The 12,179-nt window shown below is 38.1% G+C and overlaps 1 protein-coding gene across 20 annotated transcripts in view; it reads right to left on the bottom strand.

The window, feature by feature from the left end:
* Positions 1 to 12,179, bottom strand: part of ptprk (protein tyrosine phosphatase receptor type K) — a 133,030-nt gene that overhangs the window by 38,388 nt on the left and 82,463 nt on the right. For all 20 annotated transcript variants that reach the window (XM_024290641.2, XM_024290646.2, XM_024290644.2 and 17 more), the window contains 2 exons: positions 7,372 to 7,484; positions 6,796 to 6,976 (listed from right to left, as the gene is read on the bottom strand). In XM_024290641.2, coding sequence (XP_024146409.1) covers positions 6,796 to 6,976; positions 7,372 to 7,484 — 294 coding nt within the window. The remainder of the gene's footprint in view (positions 1 to 6,795; positions 6,977 to 7,371; positions 7,485 to 12,179) is intronic.

Genomic DNA, 12,179 nt, shown 5'->3' with positions numbered 1-12,179 from the left:
ACAAAGTGAAAATATAGTTAATATGAACATTTCACAATATCTACTTGTAAATGTGGATAGTTTATTTAAAAAAAATTACTTTTTTTGGAAAAATTGTTCAACTGCAATGCATTGTTGTTAGGGCTTCCACGAATCGACGACTAATAGACTATTAAAATAGTCGACGACTTATTTAATAGTCGATTAGTCATTATTTTATATTATATAGAGTTGGAGTGTTGTAAAGTTGAAAGTTAAAATGACACAATGCTAGCTTTTTTGACTATTTTGGCATTTATTAGGGTTTTAGGCTATTTTTGAGTTAAGCTAATATTTCAGCTACATGCTAGCTGTTTTGGATACTTACGAATTTTTTGTTTTTTTAGGCTAATTTGGAGTTTAGCTAATATTTAAGCTACATGCTAGCTATTTTGTCTAATTTGGGATTGTCTTTCAGTTTTTTAGGCTAATTTGGCATTTAGCTAATACTTTAGCTGGCTATCAGCTTCAACGTTTTCAGCTATCAGCTGCTAGCTATTTTAGCTATCAACTTCAGCATTTTTAGCTATTAGCACTAGCATCTTCAGCGCTAAAATTCAGCTTACAGCATTCTCGCTAGCATCATTACAGGTAATGCTTTATATCTAATTTTTAGTTAGTTTAAAGCTAATGATGGTTAAGATGTGTGCTCTACATCCAGTTTGTGCATGACCTGATTAGTGGACTAATTGGAACAAATAATTGATGATTAGTTGACTATTAAAATAATCGTTTTTGGCAGCACTAGTTGTGGTCTATATTAGCTATTGTAGTGAGCATTGATGCACGCTAGTTTTTCGCAAAGATTTTTGGAATTGTAGAGTCAGACCACTAGGAAATGGCTTATTTTAAGTTGTCATAAACTTGGCAATGCCCATTAACTTTTAAAGACCCATTTGTAGAGCTCAACAGACAAAAAAAATGGTTTAAGTTTTTTTAACCCTTTAAACTCGATTCCCAACTTCACAAACAAAGTGCTCCGGCTCGGCTCCACCGTCTGGCAAAAATTTGAAGCCAACAAAATGGATACGGAGCGTCAGAGAGGCCGGACTCGACCGAGTGCGGTGTGAGTGAAGTATTTTCTATGGGTGATGTCACACCTGCTCTTAGACTAGTTCGTGAACTCACAGTTGGAAGAGGTTCGATCCAAAATCTCACAAATCTTTTTCTTTTTCTTTCGCAGCTCTATTCTGATAAATGAAAGACTTGGTGTTATATAATTCTGGCCGGGCACAAACTGTAAAAATGTATTTCTCCTTGATTATAAACGGTTGGTAGAGTCAAAAAACTGACTTAAAAACATTCATAGCAATGGGTGAGGGCACGAGTTTGTGACGTAAAACGTGCGTCTACATTGACTTTTCATTGAAAGTGGCTGTCTGAACGTGTGTTCCCGAGGCCGGGGTGAACTTAGCGTCAGCTACTTCTGACCCAAAATGCACTGGTGCTTATCTCTATCCCTTGTGATTTACTATTGAAATGAAAGCAACAAGAGGGACATGTGTGAGGAGACAATGATAGAATATGTAAAGCAAGCGAGCAAGAATAAAAAAGAAGAAAGTCGGGGGCAAAAAGAGCAGCACAGAAATCCAATAAAAGTGTGAAAACAGAGCAAAAAAAAAATGAAAGTGGGTCTGGAGGGAGCGGGGGACAGATAAAGGGAACCCAAAGAGAAAATACGAGAAGAGAGGAACAGAGCGAATGAGAGGTGGAACTGGGAGACACGCTAACTAGTTTGGAATGTGGCCAGAGTCAAACGGGACCGAGTCCAAAGGCAAACCACAGAGCCTGCCTTGTCCCTTTCCCCTCCTCCGGTAGACTGACGAACAGCTGGATTCATGTCGAAACTAAAAGGCTTTGTTCTCCACAGATGGAGCTTTGAAAACAACAACAATACCAATAAACACCAACAATAACTGCGAGGATGGAAAGCTCCATATCAGCAGAATCCAGAGGTTGGAATTAAAAAGCAGAAAACAAAAGGGAAAAGGAAATGAAAATAAATGGAATAGAAGCTTAAAGCAACACGAGCTCGTTCCCCAACAAGAAGGAGGCACAAATACAGCTGGACTGAAGAGTCAAAGAGAGAAGAGAGCGCTTAGGAAAACGCAGATTAAAGAAGGCAAAGGAAGGAGAACAGAAGAGAGTGACACAAGAAAGTTTACCGGGATTTCTCTGAAATCCAAGTTAATCTGTTCAATTAGGTTCTGGTTATCCTTCCATTATCCTCCCATTCTCTGCATGCGTTTAGAAAATACAGAGAAAAAAATCCCTTTTTTGTGATTCTAAGCTTCACAAAGCAACCTTGTGGATTATTATTTTTTTTTTTGCATTTATAAAAAATGTCAATGACTTTTTAGTCAGAATCCATTTAAAGACTCATGGAAATTGGGTTTTTAACATTTTCTTGTGGCATTTTTTCCTGATAAAAACGAAATTTAGGCTTAAAATTGTATTTTTTAGTATTACTTAACTCAAATTGTTAGGACTCAAGAAATAAATGCAGTTTTTAAAAGATTGTGACGTAGAAAACACGATGGCTAAAGATTTAAAACCTTGTTTTTAGACATTCAAAATATTTTACCAGGTCGTTTTAGCTTCTCTTTGCTCCACACTTTTGTGAGGTTTTATCTAAAACAGTAAGATTATTGAACAGATTTACCTCAAAATGTGGATAAGCCACAGCAATCTCTCATTTTATAAAAGTTTTTTTAATTTTAAAGTCTAGATTCATGTTCAAAGATATATTTTTCGATTCTCGAGGATTTACTAACTTTTGCTAAAATCACATTCTCATTTTGTTCACATTTTGTTCTAAAATGAGTCATTTCCATCCATTACACCAGTTTATTGTCACTTTAATTAAAATGAGCTAAAATTAGGTTTATAAAAACTCAAAAATTAAAAAAGAAATTGCTGTGAACACTGTCAAAGTCAAGGCCCTCCGGTAATTATATTTGGCCCTCCAGATCATTTTATTTTATTCTTATTAATGTCCCACGGTTATCTTGTGCTTATTTGTAATTTGTACAATTTTTACAACATATATTTTTATGGAGAGTAAAATATTTAACGAAATGTAAGATTTAAGTTGATTTATTCTGGAATAATATTCCTATTTATTATATTTTATTTAGTATTCATATTTATGTTAAAAGTTACGATTTGAAAGTTTTAAAAATGTAGTTTTAGTGTGTTCAAAAATGTTTATCCTGTTCAGATAGGTGTGTTTTGGGTTTTGGCCCCCTGGGTGATTGAGTTTGACTAGCTTAGAAATAGCAAAAAAAACTACTTATCACAAGTAATTCTATGTAACACATATTTTTTAAGTGTATTTTCCCTTTTTTATTGCTTATGTGGAACTTCTTAGTTTCTATATTTGAGTATTTTATCATAAAATGTCTTTTTAGCAAAAATTAGACCAAAAATGTGACTACTTTTTGCAGTGTATGTACAAAGTGGGCTAACAATTAAAGCAGTAAAATAAGTTAAAATAGCAAAAGTCCTAATTCTAAAAACATATATGCAAATGGTGTGCCTGAACATAAGCTAATTTTATCATTTAGACTCAGTAGTGTGTGTTTTTATTATCTATAAATAAAGATCCAACATACAGTTAACACCAAAACGCCTCCCTTGATCTCTTTGGGTAAAAATAGTCCACAAAGGATGAAGTTATTTTTAAGGCACACATAAGGGACTGAATCCAGAAGTGAATTAAAAGCAACATTTTTTTATCTATAATTATCAGCAAAACTGCCAGAAAAAGGAAGTTAGAGCGCAGACTGGAAGGTCACATCATCCAGACGTAAAGAGTTATTGATCTCTTTTGATTGGATTGAGTTCCCATATTAAATAAAATAAAATGTGGCTTACCGAGGGGTCCTTGAGACATTTAAGGTAAAAATGAAATATTTTTATGAATAAGCTTTTATTTCAAAGAGTTTTATTATTCAGACACAAAAAACAACCTTGTTTTTCATGTTTGTTTCTATAAATATGTGTGTGAAATTCAGGTTTTGTGCATTTTCTGACTCAATTCTTCCATAAATCTGGGTGATGCTGAGTTTGTGTAACATACAAAAAAAAAATCAGAGCTTCTATTGAACTGTGGTAGTGAGCCTGTACATTCCTGCCTGTGTGTGTGTGTGTGCGAATGTGTGTCCAATCCCGTCTTACCACGGTTTTACTATTTGGTGCCGTGACCGGGACGTTTCAGCAGAAAATTCAGGATTTGGATTAAAAGCTACTTCATCACTTTCTTCACTTGCACTTGCACACACATGCACACACACACAGTACAATACTCTTCACTTCAAGTTGATTATTTTCCACCCTTCAGACAAGAGCAATACATCACCACAGAAGAAAAATCGAGACGAGCTGGAGAGAGGGGCACAAAAAAAACTGAAAAGAAAATGATAAAAATGAATATCAGGACAAGAGGAAGATGGAGAGAAAAGACTTTTCTGTTGCTTAAAAGAATATCTGCGCAGGGTTTTATTAACTTTATTGGTTTATAATTAAACTGTGCTTCATGCAGCCTGGCGTCTGTGCACGGGCTAGCATGTGTCCACATCTTCATTAGGTTGCATTAAAGCAAATTCTCCGCAAGCTGCAGGTGGCTAGATCAAACCAGACCAAACCGAACAGAAAAAAGGCAAGAAATCATTACCATTTAAATAACATTTCTGCACGCGCATGTGGTGGGTGCACGGGTGTGTTAGCAGAGCGATGTCCGGCGAACATGCTAATGCAATTTTTTACTTTATTTGAGACAAAAATGCAACTAAATGGTGTAAATTTAGCCTGTTTTTGTGAAATACATAAAAAAATGAAATACTTCAACAAAAGTTCTTCTGCTGAAAATGAGATAAGGCGTTTATAGTTGGTAAAATATATTAAAAGTTACAGTGAGATGAGCTTAAAGCCCAAAAAAGGATGCAATCCTTCTTTATTATGACAAAATAACAAACTACTGCTGCATTATTTACATAAATCTATGTTTTTGTTCAAAAAATATCAAAGTGAGGTGTAAAAATAGTTTTTTATTACTGTCCGTCTCCCCGCATCTTTCCATCATTTGGGTTACAGCGACTTGACGTCTGAGGAGCGATACCTTCCCGCTCGAAACGACGAGAGGAAGATTAATTTCCTCTTCCTGTCAAACAGGAAACTGCTCAGTGCATGAGTCACCTGAACAAGTCGATGACTTCCTCTCTGTCAATAAAAACACACGCGCATGCACACATGGCAGACATCACTCAGACCCACTGGATATGAGTTTTCATCTCTTTCATTTTCATTCTCCAGTTTCATCATTCTCTTGCACTCTCTTGCTCTGCTCCCACCCTCTTTTCTCTTTTTCTGCTGCAGCCTTATTGTTTTTTTTTTCCATCATTTCTCCGTCGCTCTCTTCTCCTGCTTCTCATTCAAGCTCATTGCTTTTATTTCTGTCTCTTTTTCTTTCATGTCTAGCTTTTTTTTTTTTTTTTTCGGGCGCCTTCTCTCTCCCTGAGGCTATCAGTGTTTATATTTCAGTCGTTTATTTCTACAAATGTCAGACAGTGTTCCTGCCCTCCATCTATTGATCCACAGAGAACCAAAGAGACTGGCAGAGGGAGGTGAGGAGAAGGGGGAAAATCCAGCGTCTGAGAGTAAAGCTAAAAGAAATATATACAGAGGGAGGAGTTGATGATATGAGAGATAAAAACAGGTAAGAGGTGATAGAAGTAAAGAAAATGTTTACAAAATTCACAAAGTAGGGTTTATATTTTGCAGACTAAAAAATAACCAAATTATTGGCACAAAAAAAAAGGTTTTCCAGCTTTAAAGACCCACTCTATTGAATATTATATTTTTGGTGTTTTTAAAATGTTCTTTTGGAATTTTACTAATGATGAAGGACATGAATTAAGCTCGCAAAGCTATCTGATATGCTAGCTCGAGCTGCTAGTTTTGTGGAGAAAGTGTTTGTGTTAGCCTGGAGGCGGAGCAGACTCTTCCTGAAAGGGGCCGTCTCACGTTGTGACATCAGCACGTGAGGACCCGCTCATTTTCGTGGGTATGGGAGGGTAAAAGTATCGCTTTGAGGTTCTTTATAAGGAGGAGTGAACATTATAAAACACTTAGAAGCTCAAAAAGTGCCTTTAAAAGACCACTGGGAATGCTTTGAAAATAGCTCAAAAGATTATCAGAGTGTGACTTTAAAGATCCACTCCAATAAAAATTGTCTTTTTTGTGTGTTTTTAACATATCCATGTAGTATTTTTTCTCAAAATAGAGAACCCATATAAAATAATTTAAGATTAAAAGTGAATTCTTGAGTATTTCTTAATTCAAATCGTGTTGGATCAGAAAACTGGATGCTAGAAAAAGCTGGAGCTGATGATGCAGCTCCTGACTGGGCGTGCAAAAGTCCCTCTGACCACTCACATTCATTTTTTTTGTCTGAGCTGACCTCCAGCTCAAATCTGTACGGCTGGATTGATCCAATTTTGGTCGTTATTTTTGTGCCGCTAATGCTAGCTTGGGGCTATAGGCTTGGGCACGCAGACAGAGCTCCCAGTGACAGGGTGGGGAAGGGGGCGGGCTTGCTCCAAGCCAAAAGCCCCGCCCACAACACAGAATTATACATCACTGGGCATCTTAAAAACAAACAAAAAAAAAGGCTAAAAATTAAAATACAACTGGGAATAATTTTACAAAATAAAACCCCCCAAAAATGGTTGGAGTGGGACTTTAAAACTAATGAATAAGGCTGTTTTTATCAAATACCTGCACATTTGGTACGAGTGATGAGCGGTGGTCCAGGCTTTCCGGTCCCCCCCTCTCCTGGTCTTGTCAGCAACACCCTAATCTCGTACTCTGTGTCTGGGTCCAGGTGCCACAGCTTATAGTTGGGAGAATTCACAGCGTGGGTCTCCGTCCAGCTGCCTGATGTCATCCGGTACTCAACCTGCAAAAAAAACCCCAAGCCTCTAGTTTAGAAAGCATATCAATGCTGATAAAGACTCTAATGTGGGATTATTTTAATTTTCTTTTAATCTTTTATTTATTTTTTCTATTAAATTAATTTATCATGATTATTCAAGCACAATCCTGTTATGTTTGCCCCATGGTGCTTTCTTCTTCACCCTCTTCTAGGGTGCCTTCGACTTAAATAAATATGTAATATAAAATATGCATTTTGCAACTTTCTGCACCAACATAATAAATCCCGGGTCAACAATTATTAGGTTTTATTTCTCATTTACATGTGGCAAACATCCCTTAAAACCTTCCCTCTGATGATGCAACATTGATAAATATAAGAGGTTGCTTTGGTCCACTGTTATTCTATTCAAAACTGACCTCTTTAAGTATAATTGGTCCATCTCCAAATATTGAGTTGGCGTTGAGCTGGATGAGCAGGTATGTCGGGCCGACGCCCAGCAGCTGGGGTGGAGCGATGGGGTGTGGAGGCTCTGAAGAAAGAGACAAAACAAACATGAGACGGATGAAACTCATTCATGTTTACAATTATCTCAACTTTCACAGCAGCAGCTGTGAATCTTTCAACTTCAAAACAGGAAACAGCAATTATTTTAATCAAGAAACACTGTGGTTTGGTTTTCTGTAGAGTAAATTTTATTGAAGCACGGTTTATTGGTTTTCGTGCCGGGCCAGTATGTCATGAAAGTGTTTTTCTCTGTGCTTTACAGCAATCATGCCCTCAGTTAATAAAGTGCGTGTGATGGATGTGTGATCATTCAGGCCCAGTCAGACCAAAGCAAACCGAAACCCACCTGTGACTGACAGGCCCTTAAACCCCCGTGCATCAAAGATTCATAAACTTGACACATGCAAAAACAGATCAACTCATGAATTAATCACTGCACACACGCCTGGACTCTGATCTGCTCTGGAAACCGCGCTCATCCTTTAGACAGATACTCCAACACGCCACAAGGGAACGTTACAATCTGTAGAAAAATAAAAGAATTGCTTTTTCAAGCTTATTTTGCCATCATATAGTGGATATCAAAGTGAGTACTACCCAAACTAAATCTAATGTGGCTGTGCGATGATATTCATGAACCCCAATTACAGTGAAAATCTGCATTCCCATCACTTTTTACCCCCTTATTCATGTGTGTTTGTGAGTGTGGGGGTGCGTTTGTCAGAGACAGGTGCACGAGCTGTCAGACTTCCCTGTTTCATCTGTTACCAAAAAGAACCTCCTCAGCATGAACCTCTCTGACAGTCCCATTCACTGCACAAACACTCACATTTCAACAGCTTTCCTCACAAGGACTCATTTTGTCCCGGACTAACCCCCAAGTTAGCCAAAAGCAGTTTCCTCTAGCCAGGATCCTTACTCTCATTGTGTCAAAGGTGGGGATCATGGCAACAAAAGTCATAATATGGCAACAAACAGAAAAGACACAACAACACAAATCAGATATAAAGCCTTAGCTACATGCACCCATACAAGGGTGCTACGGGTTAAAGGATTGCTGGATCTTGAGGAGGCGCAGGTGTGTCTTGATGTTCCCTTGAGGTTTGATCGGACACCTTAGGGGATTTTGATGAAAAGCAATAAAATAAACAATTCTCGAGTGTGTGGTAAGAGTATTGTGAAGTATTCATAAAACTGGTGTAAATTGCATGCATTTATAACATACGGTAATGCTGTTGTACAATTCACTTAAGTCCACTCTAGTCATCAGTAAGGTGCAAGTACTGGCCATTTAAGTCTTAGCATCATGCATCTGTAGAGGGGGTTGACCTGTAGGGTCATAGCTAACTAAAGGTTTTTGGGTTGTCTAAGACGGTCGTAGAGAGAAGTAGCACTATCCTAAACTGACCAAAGATATGTCTTACAGATCCCTTAAAGCTAGAAGACCCTTAAGCCCACTCTAGTCATTAGTAAAGTGCGAGTACTGGCCATTTAAGTCTTAGTCACATACATCTGTACAGGGGGTTGACCTGTAGGGTCATAGCTAACTAAAGGTTTTTGGGTTGTCTAAGACGGTCGTAGAGAGAAGCAGCCCTATCCTAAATTTACCAAAGATATGTCTTACAGATCCCTTAAAGCTAGAAGACCCTTAAGCCCACTCTAGTCATTAGTAAAGTGCGGGTACTGGCCATTCAAGTGTTAGTCACGTGCATCCGTAGAGGAAGTTGACCGTGTCTAAGACCTAGTGGACAGACAATCAGCGACATCCTAAAGGGACCAAAGGTATGTCTTAAAGCTTGTACTGGCACCTCAAGGAAATGAAAGAAGTAAAATTCCTTGAGGTGGCCTTAAAGCAATAATTGTCATTAGTGTGGCATCATAAACTTCTCAGGCTAATGGAGGCTACATGCATGATGATGTATGGGGCCCTTACAGCACACCCTAGTTGTTAGTAAGCTGTCTCCACTGTTTTTTTACTGACTACGTGTGAGAACATGTGGCATCTAAGTGTCCATGGAACATCGGAAGCATGTCCACATAAACTCACTCATTAATTTCCTAATTTTTTAACATTCAGGCTGCACGTAAGGACTGCATACTTATCACACAAACAGCACTAATGGCTCCTTGTGACTTGTACGGGATTTCACAGGGTAAAAAAAAAAAAGGAGACACCTGCGTCTCGCCTACTTCACCTTTGCGAGTTGTATTATTATTTGCTATGACCAGTTTCTCGCCACATGCCCATAGAAAATCTGGTCCGTTTGCCTCCTGGGCGCCTCCCTGGGGAGTTGTTTCGGCCATGTCCCACTGGGTGGAATACCCAGAATACACTGGAGAGACTGCGTCTCTCAGCTGGCCGGGCAATACCTTGGGGTACCCCCAGAGGAGCAGGAGGAAGTGACCAGGGAGGGGGAAGTCTGGGCCTCTTTGCTTAGATGGCCCCCATAACCCGTTCCCAGATGAGCAGAAGAAGATGGATAGATCTATGAATTCAACTAAGCAGTCTTCAGGCTGGATAGGTCATGTACGGTAGCCTATTTTTTCCCAACCACTCACCAATAAGGGCACGTGTGACTAAGGCTTAAGTGTTTGAATTATTTAAAAAAAAACTGCACGTCATCCACCTAAACTATCCATCAAAGTAAACGACTCGATAAACAAATAGGCGAACAGGTGAAACTCTTGACTCTTTTCAAGCTTGTGTGTTAAACCGTTTACAGTTTTCCAAACACTACTACAAACTCAGTTAAAAAAACATAAATAAAAAGAAACAGTGAAGTATATAACTGGGTCATCATAGGACTCCAGAGACAAAACACGAGCTGTAATGAGTTCGGTTTAGATTTCCTTCATTTGTCACTTGTCATGTACAGATGGCCTAAAAAAAAGGAAAAGCACAACAAATCATTAGTGGCGTTATTGCACATTTGTGGTGGGTTTCTCGCCATTAATTTTCTGCTTTTTATCAATAAGATGTGTTTGGCTTCTCATATTTTATCCTTTTAGATTTTGGGTCAAATGTAAATGATAATAACAAAGCAATTCAACACTGAGAAAACTCTGACCTAACCCGTGTGAATGATTAATTTGTTGTTTTCTCGCTTTGGTAAATATTCTTATTTATTTTTTATAGTGCGGAGAATAAACATCTCTACTGATTTGGATCTTGTGATGCCAGATAAAATGAGGAAAAGAGGCCGTGCTGAAATGTTATTGCGTGGTTGTTTAAGCCACCAGGCATGTTCTTCTTAGCTGACCATCATCAGCAACCTTGTCAATAAGGTTTAGCTTTCCACACTACCAGAGCGGGAGACCTGCTGGAGGACATGTGACCCACTGGACCCAACTGTGAGGAAGTTTTTGAAGATTCACCTGCCACTATTACTTAGATTTGTCTGTGCACACACCCTCACTGATGTGGATTTTTGCAGGTTAAAGAAAAACGCACAAATTCAACCCAGCTTGTGTCTTCATAGGTCTGACGTTGCGCTTTTTTGTGTGTGTGACGGTAATATTGCCAGAGATTTTTAGGCCACCGTTTGTGCGTAATGCAAGCCAGCGTTGTGCATGCATGCGCATGTGCACGTAAAATAAGAGCTGACGCGATGATGCACTCTGTCACCATAGGAACCAGAGGGCACGGATTTATTCGAGCTGTCCTTTGACCAAACTCAAAGTGACACACTTCCAGACGCACACTCACATGCACAGTCCGGCTCTCTTGTACCTCTCATGCTGTTTATCTTCGGTAAAACTTGTAATGGCAGGGCCGCCGCTTGCCATCCTTCATCCATCCAGTCTTGAAACTCAGAGCTGGAGGCTACTGAACTTCAGAAACGCTTTAGTCAGAACTAAACTTGGAGTTCAAACTAGCTTCCAGGTATTTAAACCAATTAGTCATTAGTGAAATATAAAAAATAACTTAAAGGGCAAAAAAAGATTCTGAAGTTCTTCTAAATTCTATCAATTTGTTCACTAATTAGCAGCCTAATTGAGATAATTTGAGTCATTTTGTTGCCCAAAAACCATATACACGAAAAATATGTAATACCATTTTCCAGGTTACATACTGTGAGACCTGGAAATCTCTCCTCTCTGCACCTCAAGACCACTTCTCTGTCCTCTGATCTTGGCAGCTTCAGAACACGGTGGAACATCTTTGTCATCCACATGTTATAAATATCAATAGAATACGAGCACCAAGATGCACTCAAACCACCCAGAGGACCACATTCCCGCTTTGAAGATGAAACCTAGTAAGTGTTCCCAGGCCAGACATTTTTAAGGTACACAACACATACTTTTGTTTCATTTCTTTGTTTTAGCTGCTTGTATTACACCTATTTTCCTCTTGTTGTAATGTTTGATGTAAAAAAGTAAAAATATTCTGAGTAAATATTTATCATTAGGGATATATATATCTACATATATATATATATATATATATATATATATATATATATATATATATATATATATATATATATATATATATGTAGATGTATATATGTATGTATGTATATATATATATATGTGTGTGTCTGTATATAGACACATAAATCTATATATATATATATATATATATATATATATGTGTGTGTGTGTCTGTATATAGACACATACATCTATATCTGAACGCGTGTCACACCGGTTGTGTAGCAGGTGATCTTATCATTAATCATCTCATGTACGCTGATGACATAGTTTTGCTGAGTCC

This window comes from Oryzias melastigma, linkage group LG24 (assembly GCF_002922805.2).
Source record: "Oryzias melastigma strain HK-1 linkage group LG24, ASM292280v2, whole genome shotgun sequence".
NCBI classification, from domain to species: Eukaryota; Metazoa; Chordata; class Actinopteri; order Beloniformes; family Adrianichthyidae; genus Oryzias; species Oryzias melastigma.
Note: the sequence above shows the minus strand (reverse complement) of the source record. Positions and strands in the feature narration are given on the sequence as shown.